The 21,903-nt window shown below is 43.4% G+C and overlaps 1 protein-coding gene across 1 annotated transcript in view; it reads left to right on the top strand.

Moving 5' to 3' along the window:
* The window catches only part of tspan15 (tetraspanin 15), a 121,746-nt gene that overhangs the window by 34,384 nt on the left and 65,459 nt on the right, over positions 1-21,903 (top strand). Inside the window, exon 2 of the mRNA XM_059947293.1 lies at positions 11,955-12,140. Within this exon, the coding sequence (XP_059803276.1) occupies positions 11,955-12,140 (186 nt within the window). The remainder of the gene's footprint in view (positions 1-11,954; positions 12,141-21,903) is intronic.

Raw genomic sequence — 21,903 nt, 5'->3', positions numbered from 1 at the left:
TCATCAGCAGATTTATAGGTGACACACAGTTGTGGGTGTAGAGGAAGCAGAGCAGCGGACTGAGCACACACCCCTGTGTGGTGTGCCAGTGTTGTTTTCAGTGAGCTGGAGATGTTATTTCATATCAGCACAGCTTGTGGTCCACAAGATCACAGTTCCTCTGTCCTAATAAACTATCCTTCATTTCACCGGTATTTGAAGCTGTAGATTTGCACCGTTCCCCCTGGAGACTTCCTACGATGAAATATATACACAGAGGAACATTGAGCTGAATTAGGCTCCTCCACCCATTGAGCCTGCCCTGCCAGGATTAAGGCAAAATGGTACCAGTGACCAGCGGCGACATCCTGAAGGCAACTCACAAAACTACTAGATACTTCTCTAAATTTTAAATATACTTCTCCTGAACTGCGACCAATTGCATTTTAAGGATGTATTTTTGAGCTTACTAAATGATCTAGCACTTTCGCAATCTCCTGTGGGATCCAGTGAGGTTAGGAGTGGAATGTGCAGGGGTTGACATCAGTCCCTGATGGGGGGAACACAAGCCCGTGGTGGGCTCCATTACTCCGCACCAATTAAAGCATCAAGCAAAATTAAAGTTGACAAGGACAAGAGTGGAAAACAAATGGATGTCCAGTGCTGTCTGCTTGTGTCCCTCGCTGCTGCTGGCAGAAAGTGGATGAGTCGTGAGTCTATGCTGCCAGGGTCACTTGCCTCGTGGCTCTTGGCTGTGGACTTTGCGGTTTGATGTTTAATGTCCTTGGTGCTGAATGCACTTCGCAGCTGTTGTCTCACTTCTGGGGACTCTGCAGTTTACGTTCCATTTGTCAGTGTTTACTCTTTTTTATGATCTGTGTGATTCGATTGAGGCGCCTCAGCATGGAACTGGCTCAGCGTGCTGTGGCCTGCAGCCGTCAACGCAGTGCTGAACTGACTGAGTCAGTGGATATGGCTCGTGGAATGTTGTGGGGACTCTGCAGTTTGATGTTTAATATTAGAAACAGAGAAAGCCTACAGCACAGTACAGACCCTTTGGCCCACAAAGCTGTGCTGAACATGTCCTTACCTTAGAACTACCTAGGCTTTACCTATAACCCGCTATTGTTCTAAGCATGTATCCATCCAGGAATCTCTTAAAAGACCCTATCATTTCCCCTTCCACCACCGTCACCACCAGCCCATTCCACGCACTCAACACTCTCTGCGATTTTTTAAAAAAAAACTTAACCCTGACATCTCCCCTGTACCTACTTCCAAGCATCTTAAAACTATGCCCTCTCATGCTAGCTATTTCAGCCCTGGGGAAAGGCCTCTGACTATCCACATGATCAATGCCTCTCATTATCTCATACACCTCTGTTAGGTCATCTGTCACCGTCCGTCGCTCCAAGAAGAAAAGGCCATGTTCACTCAACCTATTCTCATAAGGCACGCTCCCCAATCCAGGCAACATCCTTGTAAATTTCCTCTGCACCCTTTCTATGGTTTCCACATCCTTCCTGTAGTGAGGCAACCAGAATTGAGCGCAGTACTCCATGTGGGGTCTGACCAGGGTCCTATATAGCTGCAACATTACCTCTCGGCTCCTGAACTCAAACCCACAGTTGATGAAGGCCAAAGCACCATATGCCGCCTTAACCACAGAGTCAACCTGCACAGCAGCTTTGAGTGTCCTATGGACTCGGACTGCCAAGAGTCTTACCTTTAATGCAAGATTCTGCCATCATATTTGACCTACCTCACACTTGCTCACTTTTTGCAATTTGTTTTTTTTTCCGAGTGTTGGGTGTTTGATGGCTTTTGTTGTGTGGGTTTTTTTTGTCTTTAAACAGGTTCTACGGTGTCGCTTTGTTCCGTGACTGCAGAAGGATAAATCTCAGGGTTGTATACTGTATACATACTTTGATAATAAATATACTTTTGAACTTTGAATTCCATCATAGCTGATTAATTATCCCTCTCAATCCCATTCTCTAGTCTTCTCCCCATTATCTTGGATGCCCTGACTAATCTAGAAACTATCAACCTACACTTTAAATATCCAGAGACTGGGCCTCCACAGCTGCCCGTGGTGATGAATTTCACAGATTCATCACCCTCTGACTAAAGAAATTCCTCCTCATTTCTCTCCTCTATTCTGAGGCTGTGCCTTCTGGTTTTAGATTCCCCGCTATAGGAGCCATCCTCTCCAAAGCTGCTCTATCTGGGCATTTCAATATTCAATCAGTTTCAGTGAGATTCCCCCCTCATTCATCTAAACTCCAGTGAGTACAGGACCAGAGCCATCAAACTCTCCTCAAATTTTAACCTTTTTGTTCCCAGAATTATTTTTATGAACCTCCTCTGGACCCTCCCTAATGCTAGCATATCTTTTCATTAGATAAGGGGTACAAAACTGCTCACGGTACACCAAAAGCAGTCTAACCAGTGCCTTTATGATGCGTCAGCATCACATCCTTGCTCTTATATTCTAGTCCTCTTGAAATGAATGAGAACATTTCATTTGCCTTCCTCACCACCGACTCAACCTGCAAATTAACCTTTAGGGAATCCAGCACAAGGACTCCCAAGTCCCTTTGTACCCCTGATTTTGAATTTTCTCCCTGTTTAGAAAACAGTCTGCACCTTTATTCCTTCTATCAAAGTGCATAACCATACACTTCCCTACACTACATTCCATCTGCCATAGTTTCACCTTTCCCCCAATCTGACCTTCAGCAGATTCCCTGCTTCCTCCACCCTGCCTACCCCTCCACGTATCTTTGTATCATCTGCAACCTTGGCCACAAAGCCATCAATTACATCATCCAAATTGCTGACATAGAACGTGAAACAGCAGTCTCAATACTGACCCCTGTGGAACACCACTAGTCTAGAATAGACCAGAATAGGCCCCTCTCTTATTCCCACTATTTGCCTCCTATCCGTCAGCAATCTTCTATCCTTGCTAGTATTTTTCCTGTTATGCCATGGACTCTTATCTTGTTAAGCAGCCTCATGTGTGGCACATTGTTGAAGGCCTTCTGAAAATCCAAGTAAACAACTTCCACTGGTTCTCCTTTGCCTATCCTGCCTGTTATATCCTCATAGAATTCCAACAGATTTGTCAGGCAAGATTTTCCCTTAAGGAAACTATGCTGACTTTGGCTTACTTTATTCATGCAACTTCGAGTATCCTGAAAACATTTCCTTAATAATGGACTTCAACATCTTCCCAACACTGAGGTCAGGCTAAATGGCTGAAAATTTCCTTTCTTCTGCCTCCCTCCCTTCTTAAAGAGCAGAATAAAATTTGCAGTCCTTTGGAACCATTCCAGAATCTAGCGATTCTTTGAAAGGTCATTACTAATACCTCCACAATCTCCTCATCTACCTCTTTCAATACCTTGGTGTGTAGTCCATCTGGTCCAGGTGACTTATCTACCTTCAGACCTTCCAGTTTCCCAAGCACCCTCTCCTTAGTGTGTAGGCCTCCGTTAGTCTCGATAGACCATGGATTTGCACCTTGGAAAGTTTCAGGGCGCAAGCCTGGGCAAGGTTTTTTTTATGGGAGGGTGGCAGTTGCCCAAGCTGCAAGTCTCCCCTGTCCACGCCACCGATGTTGTCCAAGGGAAGGGCATTAGGACCCATACAGCTTGGCACTGGTGTCGTCGCAGAGCCATGTGTGGTTAAGTGCCTTGCTCAAGGACACACACGCAGCCTCAGCCAAGGTTCGAACTAGCAACCTTCAGATAACTAGACAAACTCCTTAACCACTTGGCCACGCGCCAACACTCCTTAGTAGTGGTGACTCAAATGAGACTCAAAATAAATAATGGGAGGTATTAAGGGGAATAGTAAGGAAATGGGAGAGCCTTGAGCATCAATGTGTTATTATACAGGAAAACTCTAGAGAATACCAACAATTGTTGAATATCAACAAACTAAAGAGATGGACTAACTTCAATTTTCTGTAATGAACCTAATGTTCCTGAACCTGATGGGCAGCATTGTAGAGCCTAAAAAGAAGTAGCCACAAGGATTGTTATGATCTTCCACAAATCTGCAGATCCTAAAAATGTCCCAACGGAAGGGGCACACACAAGGACTCAAATACTTGCACTAATGGCGCTTCGTGCATTACTGTGATATTCTGGTGCTGCTGCAATTTATTTTCTGCTACTTATCTATTTAATACTGTTTTTCTATTACTGTCTTGTTTTTATCTACCACTTTGTTTGATTGCCTGAGAGGAAGCCAAACAGAATTTCATTGTACCTATGTATAACGACAATAAAGATCATTCAATTCAATTCAAGTAGAAGCCATGTATCGGTAGACCTATCACTGGAATTCATTACCAGGGAAGTGACAGCGTGACATCCTTTGTAGCAGAGTTAGCATCAATTTTGAAAGGGGAGTGAAGTATGGTGAAGTATAGAACCAGAAATGGATAGTGCATTTGTATTCTTAAAAGGCATTCAGTAGAATACAATGTACGATACAATCAAGTTTAATCAAGTTCAAATTTAATTGTTATTCAGCCAGGCACATAAATACAGCCAAACAAAACAGCTTTCCTCTAGGGCCAAGAGCTGTGTATTTAATATTTCAGTAACATTTGAGTAATATTGTAAGTATATTGTTCGAGCAAGCATTCTTTATTTGTTGAAATAATTCATCACAGGTTATATATTAAAAAAATACATGAATTGTGTACATAATGACGTTACCACATCATGTAAATGTGCCTTGCTTAAAGTAAAAACAAAAAGTTAGACTTGCATTCCAAACTCCCTTGTTTTTCTGTTAGTTTTATGTTTTGGAGTTGCATAAACATAACAGTGGAGACAAGGGTGTTTTAAATGAACCCTGAGATGGCTACTTACCTGTTGGAGTGCAGTGAGACGTTTTGAGTTAAAACAAAAGTGAAGTGAGACATTTAAGTTTAAAAAAAGTACAGCATGATATTCGAGCTAAGTAAAGGCAGAAATGGAGGAATTCAGGGGTTCATAAACAGTGAGTACTAGGTGATAATAATCATAAATTTTTTTTAAGTAGCAGAAATAGCTGGTTACATCAGAAAGACAGACACGTTCAAATGCTCAAAAGATAACTGGCTGCTATATACGGAATGAAATGAACAGTCTTTTGGAGAAGTGAGTATCAGTTTTGCTGAGTGCATTGGGTTTAAAGACATACAGTTTGCTTAGAGGTTTGACTGCTCTTACTAAACCAGCTGAAATGAGCTCTGCTGATATCATGAAAGTAATGTAGGAACATTTAGAAATTAAACCATTGTTAATTGCAGAATGCTTTAGGATTCGTAAGCACAATCAAAAGGAATTGTGTCTATTTCAGTGTATGTGGCTGAAGTTGTCTGAGCATAGTCAGTTCAGTGATGGGTTTAATGATACACAGAGAGATAATTTAGTTTGTGAATCTTACAAAAACGCACTCAAAAATGGCTCCTAACTGAAGCACAACTTACATTTAGAAGAGCAGTTGAAATTGCTGTATCAATGGAAACAGCAGACAGGCACAACTGAGTTGCAGTCAGAAATGAAAGTGAACATGAACAAAATTGCATCGTCTGAACAGAAACCAGCCTGGCTGAAATAAATTGTGTTACCATTGTGGTAGGAGCTCACATACACCAAACAGATGCAGATTTAAAGGCGAAACTTACAGAAAATGCCACAAAGTAGGACACATATAAAGAAAATGTCAGGCAGATAAAAATAAATGGTCAGTATAGTTAAGAGAAAAAGATTAAAAAGTCAAGTAACAGTTTCAAAAAGAGTACTAATATGCATGCTGTTGATGAAAATGTATGAGTTACACAGAACAGGGTAGCCTTGAGATTTACAATGTGAAAACCAACGATAGGCAAGCAATATAGCTTACACCAGAAGTAAACAGCAAATTAATTAAAATAGAATTGGGCGCTGGCTCAGCTGTTTCAGTCGTTCTATGAAATGAGTTTGAATGACATTTCAAAGATACTAAACTGAAGCCTGCAGATACCCAACTAAGAACTTATGCTTGAGAAATGATCATTCCTGTGGAAATGACATTTGTAAAATGAAATACAATAACCAACAAGCCACATGGGCTTATATGCGGTAAAAATAGGAGGGCTAGCATTGTGGGAGTGTGATTGGCTGGGACAACTACAACTTGATTAGAGATCCATCACAATTTGCATGTCACATCCCCTGCAATGAAGCCATCTGAAAGTGAATTAAGAAAGGTACTAGATGGTGCCAAGCAGTGTTCAAGGATGCCACTGGGGAAACTCAAAACTCAAGAGGAAAATAAGGTTAAATGAAAATGCTATAACCAAGTTTTACAAAACCTGTCCAGTTCCTTATACCATCCATGATAAAGAAGCCAATTCACATGGAGACTGAAGAAATCCTTTCCCACGGGCAATGTAGTGATCCCAGTAGCCAAGAAGAAAGGATCAGTCAGGATCTGTGATTTTAAGCTCACTATCAATTTAGTACAATAACCTCTGTCCAGGAGAGAAGATGTTTTTGCAAACTTTTCTGGAGGAAAACACTTAAGCAAAGTGGACCTTTTTAGGCTTACCTACAGATGGAGATGGAAAAAGAGTCCAAAATGTTTCTCACCGTAAACACTTACAAAGGGCTTTATAAATATAGTAGGCTTATTTCTGGAGACACATCTGCAGAAAGCTATGGACCAGGTGCTGCAAGGTTGTCCAGGCATACACTGTTACCTGGGTGATATCATTGTTAATGATGAGGATGATGAGGAACACCTCCAAAATTTCAAGTTAATGTTAAAAAAATTTGAAGATCATGGGCTCAGAGCATGGCACAACAAGTGTGAGTTCTTTAAACAAAGCATCACTTATTATGGTCACATCATATTATTGGGACACAGGGATTACACAAGTATGCTGATAAAAATCAGGCAATAGTGGATGCCCTAAAGCCAAAGGATGTGTCACAAGTGCAGTCGATTTTAGGATTGTCAATCAATATAACAGCCAAAGTGTGATGCATGGCCAAGTGGTTAAGGCATTGGACTGGCGATCTGAAGGTCGTGAGTTCAAGCCCCAACCGGGGCATTGTGTTGCGTCCTTGAGCAAGGCACTTAACCACACAGTGCTCCAGTCCACCCAACTGAAAATGGGTACCAGCAAAACGCTGGGGATTAACCTTGCAATAGACTGGCATCCTATCCAAGGGTGAGGGGGGTGGATGTCTTCTACTTTCAGTCACTTCACACCACAGAAACTGGCATAACCGGCCTGATGAGCCTACGAGGCTCGGGACAGACTTTAACTTTAACTAACTAATAACAGCCAAACCTGGCTACTCTGCTTGACCCCTTGAACACATTACTACAGATTGGGAAGAAATGAAAGAAATGAAAAGTAAAGGAAATGGTGATGTCAGGCACTGTACTCACACATTGTGATCCACATTGTCCAGTGAGGCTTCCCATGCACTGTTCAAGATGCTGACACTTCCAGAAGAAAGCTGTCCAGAGCTGTCAGAAATACTTCTTGCAGTCCCAGAGTTAACTCCTACAACCACCAGGGAGGAGGCCCAGAACCTGAGATTGTTTCACAGCCACAAGTCTCACCTGCCAAGCAGAGTGAGTCACCTTGTCAGGAAAGACTTCATCCCAGAAGAGTAAGAAATCCTCCCCAGCGATTAAATCTTTAGGCCTGAATGGGACAATTTAAAATTTACTATGCTGTGGATGTCTATATAGTAGTTGTATTATATAGTATATTGTGTATCTATATATATTGTAAAGGTTGAAATGCATAAATGCATATATTGTAAAGAGTTGGATTTTGTAGCTAAGCAGGGAGGGGTGTTGTGTATTTAATATTTAAGTAATACTGTAAATATATTGTTTGTAAGCATTCTTATTTAAATAATTCATAATGGGTTATATGACTCACATTCCAGGCGCCCTTGTATTTCTTCCAATTAGTTTTATGTTTTAGTGTTACGAAAAATAACATCAAGTGCAAAACATATTATCAACAGTTGCATACAGCTCATATAGCACATGCAATTATGATAGCAGAAATTATACAGTTACAATAAATAAATAATGAGTAATATAGCCGAAGTCTCTGAGTGTCATGGCCTGTAGATTTATGGTGCATGGATGTTGGCCTGGAGCCACGTTTCTACAAGAACGCAGCTATAGCAGTTCCTCATACTGCACAATGCAGCTGCAGACTGATTCCATCGAGCGAACACTAGAGGGCAGCACTGATGAGAGGGGCTAGCCCCAACCCAATGCCGAATCCAGTGACGTTCAGCCAGTCTGGCAGCTCCTTCCTTGGCGGTCACGGCAGGCGACCCCCGGGCATGAAGGCCTGGTCTGCACCACAGCGGAGGCCATGCAGCTCCCCCTGCTGTTGGTCTCCCCAGGGAATCAGACACACAAACAAGAGAAAATCTCCAGATGCTGGAAATCTGAGCAACACACACAAAATGCTGGAGGAACTCTGCAGGCCAGGCAGCATCTATGGAGGAGAATACAGTTGACGTTTCGGTCTGGAGCCCTTTGGCAGGACTCGCGTATTCTACATTACCAATGTCCGACGGGGCCCAAGGCAATCACCCACACCATCAATTGGACCACCTGTGCACCACCTCTTCTCCCGGTGGCTGGAACTGAGCAACTGACTAGTGGTACCTGTAGAACTTGATGTTCTTGATAAACAGCAGTGTCTTGCAATTGTAAAAAAAAAGACATGAAGGACAAACAACTGGTTGTACCCAGTGTTACTGTGTGTCTGAGCACACAGCACCGCCGTTTTACAGCTCATGGTATTGGTTTAGCATGGATAGCGAATTGGCTCATCAACAGAAGCAGCCTATTTTCTGAATGGAAAATTTATTATGTAGCATGCCACAGGGATTAGCATGGGGGCCTCAACTATTTACAACATGGGGGCCTCAACTACATGAAAGAAATTAGTGTACCATTTTCTCGACGACACAGAGGCAGGAGGGAAAGCAAGTCCTGAGGAGGATGCAGGCCCTGCAAAGGGACAAAGATAGACTAAGTGAAAGGGCAAAATGTAACAGAGCTTATAAATGTGAGGTTATCCAGTTTTGGTAGGAAGAATAGAAAAGTAGAATATCACAGATTGGAGGGAGATCTGTAGTTGGAATCTTGGCTCATATTGCAAATTGGGTGGAGTTCTAAAAGAAGAAACAATTGCTGCTGACTACACCTGGACTATTAAGTACAAGTTTGGTCATGTTATGTTACAAAGGATTTACTTGTATTGGAAGGAGTTCAGAAAAAGCTTCACTAAATTGAGTCCCAGAATGAATCATCCTAGAATTCTTTGAATCATGGAGGAATGATGTGCCGGGAGGAGACAATTCATCCCATGTCTCCTGGTTGGTCAAAAATGAACTATCCAGCCTAAATCCAAGGCCGTGCAGTCTTGCAGTTCTTCCACCCAAGTACTCCCCGATGTGTTGAGGAGTTTTGCTTCTCTCACTCTCAGAGGCAGTAGACTAAGAGGGATGATCTCATAGTTGGGGCTACACTCTTTTGTAAGAAGGAGAAGGATCTTATTGAAACAAGAAAAACTCCTGTGTTAGATAGTGAGTGGAAGTTTCACCCTCCAGGATAATAAGGAGTTGTCCATTTAATATTTTTCATAATTTCTTATGACCTGGAAGGATGCCATTTGGTCCATTAAACCTATGCTGGACTCAGAGCCCATTCCCCATTGATCTCCCTGCAACCCTTTTTCTCACCATGCCCATCAACTCATCACCAATTCTCCCATTTTCCAACTACACCATGGACAATTTACCATAATGAGTAACTTGCAAGCGTGACTTTGGAGTGTCAGAGGAAACTGAGAGAAGCCCACACATTCACAGGGAGAACATGCAATTTCTGCATTGAATCAGTGCCTGGATTTATTATGCATCACATGGTACAGCCTTAACTCTCAAAACAAAGGATACTTTGTTATCCTTTAGCAGTAATACAGGAGTTCTACTTATCCTGTGTGAAGCCTACAAGATACATTGCTAAATGTACTAGTTGATAGCTGTAAGACTGCTTGATGAATTGTTATCAGGTGTGGGGCTTCACAAACAGACACGTCAAACACAGAAATGGAGTGACTACATTAAGTAGTTATAGTAACTCTACACTATCATTAAGACTTGCATGAATAGAATTTGCTTTGAATATGTGGGGTGACTGATGGAGGTTCAGTGGCAGGAGTCACAAGAAGAACCCAAGAAAAGAACAGGATTAGGCTACCTGGTCCGCAAGCCTCGTGTACTACCCACCACACTGTTTGTAAAAAAAAAGTTGCCCTTCAGATCCCTTTCAAAATCTTTTCCCTCTCAACTTAACCCAATACCCTCTAGTTTTAAATTTCCCTACTCTGAGAAGAAGATTGTGACGATTCACCTTATCTAAGCCCCACATTACAAGCCTCTCCAAGGTCACCCTCAGCCTTCTACACTTCCAGCCTATCCAGTTCTGGTAACATACTTGATGCCACCATATCATATTTTCTGTGGCCTTTCCAGCCTAATAACATCCTTCTTATAACCAGGTGCCTAGAACTGCACACACTATTCCAAGTACGAAGCCACCAAAGTCTTGTACAGCTCCAACTCTTATATTCAATGTAGGGACCAAGGAAGGTAAGCAAGCCAACCCTGTTTGCCTGTATCTCCACTTTCAGGGAGCTGAATATCTACAGAAGGATTATCAAAAGTTGTTTTTGTTTTTTGTAATTATTGCATTGTTTCTCATGACTTGTCAATCATTTTCAAAAATGCTTGTTGAAAAGTTGGCATGCTAGTACCAGATTTCTGCTGTAGGGGCCTTTTGGGAAATGGCTCATCTGTTTAATTCACCGTGGTTTCTAATTGCATCTTCACTAAATCATATTACCAGTGATGCCCTCCTCTTCCTTACGCCTTTTTCTCATTTCACTTACAGTCTCTGTCCAGTACACTGGTCCTTCTTTAATATATCTTAGCTCACATTTTAACCCACACTGTTTTGTTCAATAATCACGTCTATCCTTGGGTAGTCACATGGGAGAAAATTAATATTAATGCAGTTAATTTCTTTATGACCTTTCCCTTCTCCTCATGAGGTCCTGCAGCACAGCCCTAGTGGGTTCTGCGATCTTCTGTCTGTATTTCCTGCTTTCTCCATTGCTACACTGCAGATAACAAGTTTTCTTGTCAGTAAGCTTTGGAGCTTTATCTGATCTCCATAACTGCTCTTACAAGCCAATGGAACATCTTTGACTGCCCCTCCGAATTTTTCTTGTGACTGTCTGCGGCCTGCTTTTCAGTTTGGTTTTGGTTTTTTTTCATACTGGAGAATTAACTAAATTCAAATGGTTCTAAGTTAATATTTACATCCTACCTTTACAAATCTATGATGAAGTTCTATCTGGCATTATGGCACTTTAATTACGCCCTTGCTGCCTTAGAATAATTGACCTTTATTCAGTGGATTTCTTTGTTTGAAATGCTCCACCTTCTGATTAGCTGGTGACATAATAGGAACCTAAGTAAACTGAAAACTAGCAGGGTAACATCAAGTTACTGCAATATGCAGAGAATGAAAAATGCAGATTTCAGATAAGGATTGATATAATCAGACCAAGATGTGATGGCATATGATTAGTATAGTGTGTGCTTAATGGTTGTCATGGGCTCAGTGGATTGAGAAGGGCCTATTCTCATGCCGTGTCTCACTATGATTCATAAATGGGACTGTTATGTGGCAGTTTCAACTAATTATTGACAAGCTGAAAAGCAGATTTACAAGAATCCTGGTGGGGCATCATCCTCATGCCCAGAGTATATAGGACAGTGGACATATTTGGATCCAATTGGTCTTTGCAAAAACAGAATTATGCATTGCTATCTTATACCAATGTATTTTAATGTGTTGTTTTTCAGATAGTAGGAGGATTAATCCTGTGTATTGGGATATATGCAGAGGTTGAAAGACAAAAGTACAAAACACTGCAAGGTGCCTTCCTGGCTCCAGCTATAATCCTGATTGTCCTCGGAATTCTGATGTTTGTGGTTTCCTTCATCGGTGTTCTAGCATCTCTCCGGGATAACTTGTGTCTTCTTAATGTGGTAAGATATCCTCTATTTATAATTTGTTTTTGCATTGAATGTTCACCTCTGTACTTGGTTTCAAAGTAACCTGGTCACTTTGAATTGGATTGAATTGACTGTATTACTTACATCCTTCATATGCATGAGTAAAAACCTTTACGTTACGGCTCTGTCTAAATGTTCAATGTGCAATTTATAATAAATAGTATGTACAACGGGACGGTCACTATAACAGAATTCATGCGTCAGTGTGAATTAATCAGTCTGATAGCCTGGTGGAAGAAGCTGTCCTGGAGCCTGTTGGTCCTGGCTTTTGTGCTGCGGTACCATTTCCCAGATGGTAGCAGCTGGAACAGTTTGTGGTTGGGGTAACTCAGGTCCCAATAATCCTTCAGGCTCTTTTTACACACTTGTCTTCATAAATGTCCTGAATAGTTGGAAGTTCACACCTACAGATGCACTGGGCTGTCCGCACCACTCTCTGCAGGGTCCTGTGATTGAGGCAAGTATAGTTCCCATACCAGGCAGAGGTGCAGCCAGTCAGGATGCTCTCAATTGTGCCCCTGTAGAAAGTTCTTAGGATTTTGGGGCCCACACCAAACTTCCTCAACCGTCTGAGGTGAAAGAGGCACTATTGTGCATTTTTCACCACATAGCCAGAATGTACAGACCACGTGAGGTCCTCGATGTTTTTGCCAAGGAACTTAATGCTGTTCACCTTCTCAATCCCAGATCCATTGATGTCAATGAGGGTTCCTGTAATCCACAACCAGTTCTTTTGTTTTTACGACATCCTCTTGACATCCATTTTGGCTACATCCTCTTGAATGCTACACTCAGATCAAGGGAAGTTCAGGTGATAATGACGCGAAATAGATGTCATTGCTGCTAAGGTCATGAATATAAACATCTGCTGCACCTCAGAACCAATTACCAAGTTCACATGTTCTGTCTGATATTGGTGTTGTAATCGTTGTTGTGTGCTTATAAAAAGAACATTATTTGATTAGTCTGCTAAACAAGGTTTTGCCGGAAATCATTTTGTATTTTTAGTAAAGGTTGATTGCATTAGAAGGAAAATTCTTGAAATATAATAACTGATCATTTTTAGTTGTTTGGAAATGATAATGTTATCTAATGTGCATTAAATATATTTGTGTCAAATTCTCTTCTCTCCTGGTCTAACAAAGGCAATGATAGGTTTTATCTTAGATTTTTAATGCACTACAGCTATATAATCAGTTGTTCATAAATTGATTCTCTTTTGCAGATGTTTAGCATAAGGAAAACTTGGATAACTTTGATGCAATATTGTTTTGACTTGTATCCATTTCAGGGATCTACTTTATTCACCTTGTACATTTACATGCATTAGTGAATTTATGTGAAATTTTAAAAAATACTCTTCCAGGATAAGGACTGAAATATTTTACACCAATAATCTAAATAAATTTATGCAGATTGACTTGACTTCCTAACTAGTCCCTCAGAAAAAAAGTGGAGTGTTTAATTTAAACTGACAGATGAGTGCATTGCCAATACACACATTAGGATATTTTGCAGAAATATAGAAGAATTAGGAGCAGCAGGAAGCCATCTGGCCCCATCACACTTGCTCTGCAATTCCTCAAGATCATTGCTAATCCACCATGTCAGCTCCATTTTCCTTGACTCCCGTAAGTATCCAGAACTCTCTCTATCTCTGCTCTAAGTGAATTCAATGACTGAACCTCCACAAGCCTCTGAGGTTAAGAATTCCAAAGATTCACCACCCTGAGAGGCAAGAAATTTTTCAACTCTATCCTCTTACTATAAGACTGTCACAGCCTCCCTGTATCTACCCGGTCAAGCACTGTAAGAAAATTGTAAGTTACAATATTTCACCTCTCTTTCTAGAAAATACAGATCTCTCTTCATATGGAAAGCCTGCCATCCCTGGAATCAAACTTGTGAACATTTATAGCACTCCCTCTGAGGCGAGTACATCATGCTTTTAAGCTAAGTGCATGTCAACACAATACGGTAACTGCAGCAAGATATCTTTAGCTCTCTATTCAAATCCTCTCTTAAGGGGCAGCATATCACAAGCCTTCCCACCTGCTTGTTGCATGTTACTTCCCAGTTCGTTGTGCATAAGGTCCTGGGTCCCTTTGAGCATCAACATTCCTCAGCCTGTCACCATTTCAAGATTCTCACCGGTGTCGGTAAGGAGTTTACACATTCTCCCCATGTCCATGTGGGTTTCCTCTGGGTGCTCCAGTTTCCTCCCACATCCCAAACTCTGAGTTAGTAAGTTGTAGGCATGTTATGTTGGCACCAGAAGTGAGGCAACACTGTGGGCTGCCTCCCAAACACATATTCGGACTATGTGTTTCACTGTGTATTTTGATGTTTCGATGTACATGTGATGAATAAAGCTAATCTTTTTTTGATTTAAATCTTTTTTGCTCAGCATAACAAAACTTTCAATTTCCATTTACATTTACATTTCTTCCCCTCACAGATATCAGAACACTTCCATCAAAATATAGACATCACCCCAACATCCTATAAGGGTTTTTGTAAAGCTAATCTTTAATCTTTAGTGTACAATTCTGTTTTCTCAATGGAGGTGGATGACTTCACAAATTTCCTCATTATATTCCATATTTCATACTCTCACCACTTATTTAGTTTGTCTATATCCTCTGAACCTTCCTTATATCCTCTGCTCTGCTGAATTGTTTAGTATCATCAGCAAACTTTGAAAATATGAAATAAAAACGGTAACATCTAGAAATACTCAGCAGACCCAGGCAGCATTTGTGGAGTGAGAAAGGTGTTGTTACAAGTCAATGATTTTTTTCTCTGAGATATGAGAAAATTTAGAGATGAACAAGTTCATAGATATAGGGAAAAAAAGATGAAGGCAAGAGAGAACAATAGTAAAGGTCTCAGATAGGGTAAACAATGGAAGGTGTGATCATGCAAGGTGTTAGGGATAAATGAAGGTAATGTAGCGGTGTGCTACACGCAGCGCTAAAATTACGACACTGAGTCGGTAACTGCAGTCGAAGGAAAAAACTTTACTCGAAAACTTCAGCCTCACTTTTAAGCCTCTGTCAACCGGCCCCCCATGGCGCAGAGGCTCCAAACCCCCGTAGACTATCTAATTGTGAGTCAGTTCGGATACGCCAGGAAATGGGTCGCCACATAACCCCCCCCCCCCAGAACCGGCGATACACCCCCCAATGTCCACAGTCTGGGCCAGAACCTGCTTGGGAGGTCGGCCTCTGCGCCGAGGTGCCGGAAACTCGGTCGGTTGCGCCAGGTCCACATGGGCCGGTTTGAGGCGGTCCACCGTGAAAACCTCCTCTTTCCCCCCAACGTCCAGCACGAACGTGGACCCGTTGTTCCGGAGCACCATAAACGGCCCCTCGTATGGCCGCTGCAGCGGTGGCCGATGCCCGCCCCTTCGTACAAACACAAACTTACAGTTCTGTAGGTCTTTGGGTACGCAGGTCGGGTGCCGCCCGTGCTGTGAAGTGGGTATGGGGGCCAGGTTACCGAGCTTCTCGCGTAGTCTGCCCAGGACTGCTGTGGGATCTTCCTCTTGCCCCCTTGGGGCTGGTAGGAACTCCCCGGGGACGACCAGGGGCGCGCCGTATACCAACTCGGCCGACGAGGCGTGTAGGTCGTCCTTGGGCCCAGGGAAGCTCGTCCGCCCAGTTGGCTCCTCGCAGGCGGGCCATGAGGGCCGACTTCAGGTGACGGTGGAAACGCTCCACTAGCCCGTTCGACTGTGGGTGGTAGGCAGTGGTGTGGTGCAGCTGAGTCCCCAAAAGGCTGGCCATAGCTGACCACAGGCTGGAGGTGAACTGGCGCCTCTGTCGGAGGTAACGTGGGCTGGTACACCAAAGCAAGATATCCAGGTGGCGATCAGGGCTCGGGCACAAGATTCGGAGGTGGTGTCGGTGAGCGGGACCGCCTCTGGCCATCTTGTGAACCGGTCCACGATAGTCAGGAGGTGCCGCGCTCCGCGCGACACTGGCAGGGGGCCCACAGCAAGTCCGCCCGGGCTGCCACCTTCCGGGGGTCACTGAAATCCGCGTCGGACAGCAGCAGGCGGATGTCCTCGGGCAGCTGCTCCAGGAATGCCTGCTCAAACATGAGGCATGTGTGTCCGTCGGCGAGAGACAACATCTCATTCAATAAAGCCGATGGAGGTCTGTCGCCCAAGCCATCCAGGTGCAGTAAACGGGCAGCCCGCTCGCACCGTGAGAGTCCGAAAGTCCTGAGGAGCAGGGCTTTGAATTCCGTGTACTTGCCGTCTGCCGGGGGCGACTGTACGAACTCCGCGACCTGGGCCGCTGTGTCCTGGTCGAGGGAGCTCACCACGTGGTAGTAGCGGGTGTCTTCTGAGGTGATCTGGCGAACGTGGAATTGGGCTTCGGCTTGCTGGAACCATAGGTCCGGGCGCTGTGTCCAGAAACCCGGCAGTTTCAACGAAACCGCATGAACAGAGGTGGCGTCGGTCATTTCTGGTCCAAAAATCGTTTGGACCGTCGGGGTCACCAATTGTAGCGGTGTGCTACACGCAGCGCTAAAATTACGACACGGAGTCGGTAACTGCAGTCGAAGGAAAAAACTTTATTCGAAAACTTCAGCCTCACTTTTAAGCCTCTGTCAACCGGCCCCCCATGGCGCAGAGGCTCCAAAGCTCTGTGCTCGCAAACCCCCGTAGGCTATCTAATTGTGAGTCGGTTCGGATACGCCAGGAAATGGGTCGCCACAGTAAATGTCTTTCTTTTGTTGTCTAATAGTGCCTTACAAGGCTGGAGGGATTAGTGGTGTGTTCCTCATGTCAGATGTGGGAACTCCGGGAAACATCCTGTCTCCCTGATTGCTACATCTGCACAAGGTTCATCCAGCTGCATCTCCTGACAAACCATGTTAGGGAACTAGAGCTGCAAATGGGTGGCCCACAGTTCACGTGGGAAAATGAGGAGGGGATAGATATAAGTTGCAGGAGGCAAATGGCACACTTCTGCCTCTTCCACCACACAGCTACACGTTTGTCAGCGTTTCTGATGCCAAGTCTCTGCAGACTCCTGAGGAAGTAGATGTGTTCTCGTGCTTTCTTTGCAATTATATGTATATGATGGGTCCAGGACAGGTCCTCTGAGATAGTGTCACCCAGGAATTAAAAGTTACTGACCCTCTCCATCTCTGATCCTCCAATGATTACTGGCTCAAGGTCCTCTGGTCCCCCCTCCGGAATCTACAATCAGTTCCTTGGTCTTATTGACATCGAGCGAGAGTTTGTTGTTATTATACCACTCAGCCAAGTTTTCAATCTCCCTCCTGTATGCTGATTCATTGCCACCTTTGATTTAGACCACAACAGGGGTGTCATCAGCAAACTTGTATCTGGTGTTGGACCTGTACTTAGCCACACAGTCATAGGTGTAAAGCGAGTAGAGCAGACACAGCCCTGTGGTGCTCCTGTGCTGATGGAGATTGTGGAGGAGATGTCTTTGCCAATCCAAACTGACCGGGGTCTTCAAGTGAGGAAAACCGGGATCCAATTGCACAAGGGGGTAGTGAGGGCCAGATTACTGATTAGTTTTGAGGGGCTGATGACAATAAACGCTGAGCTGTAATCGATAAAGAGCATCCTGATGTGTGCACATTTGCTGTCCAGATGTTCCAGGGTTGTGTGAAGAACCAATGAGGTGGCATCTGCTGTAGACCTGTGGCTTCGGTAGGCGACCTGGAGCGGATCCATGTCACCATTCAGACAGGATGTGCTTCAACACCAGCCTCTCAAAACACTTCATCACTGTGGGTGTAAGTGCCACTGGGCGATAGTCATTTAAACAAGTTACCACACTCTTCTTGGGCACCGGTACGATTGAAGTCTTGCCAGAGCAAGAAATTGAAGATATCTGTGAATAGACCAGCCCAGGTCTTCAGTACTCGGTCAGATGCTCTGTCTGGACTGGATGCTTTTGAAAGCAGCCCACAAGACATCTTCAGATACTGAGACCAAAGGATCATCGAAAGACCTGGAGGCGCATGATGGCTCCTACCTATTCTAGTGATCAAAGTGAGCATAGAAAGCATTGAGCTCATCTGGAAGTGAAACCCTACAGTCGCCAATGTCACAAGATTTAACTTTGTAAGAAGTTATGGCATTCAAACCCTGTCAGAGCTGTCGAGCATCCCTCTTTGATTCCAGTATTGTCCGGAATCTCTACTTTGTCCGAGAGATGGCTTTCCAGAGATCATACCTGCACCTCTTGTAGCATTCTTGATCTCCAGACTTGAGTGCCTCTGATCTGGATTTCATTGTTCATCATGGCTTCCAATTGGGGAAAACACTGAACAATTTGGTGGAGGACACACTCATCCACAGCTGTTTTAATGAAGTCTGGAATGACCCTGGTGTAGTCACTCAGGTCCTCAGATGAGCCCAGACCACTGACTCAAGGCAATTCCATAGCCATTACTCCACTTCCTGCGACTGCATCGTAGTTGTTTTGATGTCTGGAGATCGCTCGTTCAGCTCTGTCTGTATGCAGGTAGGACCGATCAGGGATAGAAGAGGAAACATGTACCTAGAACTAGAGGAGGTAGGGAAGGTCCGTAATTAATGCTTTGCTTCAACGTTCACTAGTGAGGGACCTTGATGTCTGTGAAGACAGAATAAAACAGGCTGACACGCTGGAACATATTGACGTTAAGAAAGAGGATGTGCTGGAACTTTTGAAAAACGCTTGGATTGATAAATCCCCGAGGCCGGACAGGATGTATACCAGGTTACTACGGGAAGTGAGGGAAGAGATTGCTGCACCTGTCAGTGTGCTGGAGCAGGGATCCATTCACAGACCCAGTTTAGTGCACACAGTGATATTAATTGAGTAACAATTCCCAAGGTGCAAACAAAGTCAGTGTCAAAGTTTACGCAGAGATCAAAACATCCAGAGAAATCCAAAAACCAGAATTGGGAAACAGATAGTCGACATTCAGACGGACAGAGTACAGATACGAACTCCAGAAAAATTCACTGGCACAATCTGGCAACAAACAGGTGAAAACACAGGACTGAAATACACCGAACAATAAACAGAGAGGCAGATGATAGGTGGAGCACAATGAGACACAGGAGGCAGCAATACAGGTAAAAATGAGAAACAGATGAGAGACGGAGTACTCGGTGATACAGGGGCCGGAGTAGAGCAGGAGCACATGGCAATACAAAACCACAGACTGACAGCTCGGGGGAAACACACAAAGACAGAGTTTAACTGACAGTACCTTTGGTGATGATCTTTCCATCGTCACTGACCACAGGATTGGTAGCAGGTGATTGGACAGTAGCAAACGTTATTCCTTTGTTTGAGCAAGGGAGTAGGGATAACTCTGGGAATTAGACTAGTGAGTCTTACTTCAGCGGTGGGCAAATGATTTGAGAAGATTCTTAGAGACAGAATTTATAAGCATTTGGGGAAGTCTAGTCTGAGTACAAATAGTCAGCATGGGCTTTGTGAGGAGCAGGTCATGCCTCACAAGGCTGAATGAATTCTTTGAGGACATTGATGAAGTTAGAATAGTAGATGAGGTGTATGTGGATTTTAGTAAGATGTTTGATAAGGTTCCCCTTAGTAGATTCTTGTGAAAGTCAGGATGGATGGGATACAGGGAAACTTGGCTGTATGGATTCAGAATTGGCTTGCTCATAGAAGGCAAAGGGTAGTAGTAGGTAGAGCATATTTTGCCCAGAGGTCGGTAACCAGTGGTGCTCCTCAGGGATCTGTTCCAGCACCCCTGCTCTTTATGATTTTTATAAATGACTTGGATGAGGAAATGGAAGAGTGGATTTCTAAGTTTGCAGATGATACTCGACAGCTTGCTCTCCATTATCATACTGCCCTGGCTTGCATATCATGTAGACAGCTGGGACACATCATCCATGGTCAACCCTGACCAATGGAGGGCCTCAGATGACAAGAAGTTTGGTGGAATTGTGGAGAGTGTGGAGCTTTGTTGTTGATGACCATGGGACACTGACAGTTTGCAGAGCTGGGCTGAGAAGTGGCAGATGGAGTTCAAGTGTGAAGTGATTCACTTTGGAAGGTTAAACTTGCAGGCAGAACACAGGGTTGATCCTTAGCAGTCTAGAGGAATGGAGCGATCTCAGGGTTCACGTCCATAGACCCCTCAAAGTTGCAACACAAGTTGATAGGGCTGGTAAGAAGGCGTATGGTATGTTAGCTTTCATTAGTCATGGAATTGAGTTCAAGAGTCATGAGGTAATGTTGCAGCTCTATAAAACTGGTTAGATCGCACTTGGAATATTGTGTTCAGTTCTAATCATCTCATTATAGAAGGATGCGGAGGCTTTAGAGAGGGTGCAGAAGAGATTTACCAGGACGCTGCCTGGATTGGACAGCATGTCTTAGGAGGACAGGTTAAGTGAGCTTTTGTCTTTGGAGTGAAAGAAGATGAGAGGCAACTTGATAAAAGTGTACAAGATGATAAGTGGCATAGATTGAGTGGAGAGCCAGGACTTTTTTCCTCAGGGCTGAATATGAGGTGAGCATAATTTTAAGGTGATGGGAGGGAAATATAGGGGGATGTCAAAAGGCAATCTTTTTTTACACATAGAGTAGTGGGTGTGTGGAATAACCTGCCAAGGATGGTCGTAGAGGCCTTAGGGACATTTAATAAACTCTTCAATAGACGCATGGATGTTAATGGAGGGCTATGTGTAAGGGAAGAGTCAAATTGATTTGAGGGCAGGTTAAAAGATTGGCATGACATCATTGGATGAAAGGCCAGTACTGTGCTGTAATGTTCTTTGTTCTGAAAGGTATAATGCTGCCTAAGAAATACTAGGCCTGAAGACTAGTTGGGGAAAAATACAGATTCCTACAAAGGAAGACCAAGGATGAAGAGTTATCTAGTCAGAAATATGAAATAGACTGAAAAGTATTTCAGATATGTGAAAATTCAAGTGGGTTCTTTCAAACTGAGCTGGAAGAAATTGAATTAAGGAATAGAAAGCAGCGGAGAATTTAAACAAATATTCTGTTCCTGAAAATCAAAACTGGAAATCTGAAATAAAAACAGAAAATGGCTCCACGGGTTGGAAGGTGGAAAATGTAACTTCACCACTTACGAGAAGTGAGTGAGAGAATAGCGAGAAAATGGAACTGTAGATGAGTTGGCCTGAGTGGTAGAGAAGAATTTATCATAAAGTAAACGATGACAGTGAACTTAAAATAATAATATGCATCAGTGTAGTAGCATCAGCAGGAATTTAAGAATGTGGCGTTAAGTTTAACAAATGTTTGACTATTTTTAGTTGGTAACTGATAGGTTAGATAAGAGGGAATAAGTGGTGTTTTTGAACTTTCAGGAGGCCTTTCATAAGGTGCAAAATACAAGATTAATGATTAAAATTAGAGAAAGTGGGATTGGAATAATATAATTGGTTGTGAATGCTTAAAGAACAGATAACAGTTGGGTAGGAATAAATAGTTTTTCAATGGAATGCTGTGACTAGTGACATGTGGCTTTGTAAGGCATTGGACAGACCACATGGGCCCCAAGTCTAAGAAAGAATGAGCTGGCCTTGGAGAGGGTCCAGAGGAGGTTCTCAAGAATGATCCCAGGAAGAAAAGGGCTAATGTACGATGGGCTTGATGGCTCATGGCCTGTACTCGCTGGAGTTTAGAAGAATAAGGGACAATCTAATTGAGACCTACTGAATATTGAGAGGTCTAGAAGGAGTGGA

Source organism: Hypanus sabinus, chromosome 22, assembly GCF_030144855.1.
Source record: "Hypanus sabinus isolate sHypSab1 chromosome 22, sHypSab1.hap1, whole genome shotgun sequence".
Classification (NCBI taxonomy): Eukaryota; Metazoa; Chordata; class Chondrichthyes; order Myliobatiformes; family Dasyatidae; genus Hypanus; species Hypanus sabinus.
Note: the sequence above shows the minus strand (reverse complement) of the source record. Positions and strands in the feature narration are given on the sequence as shown.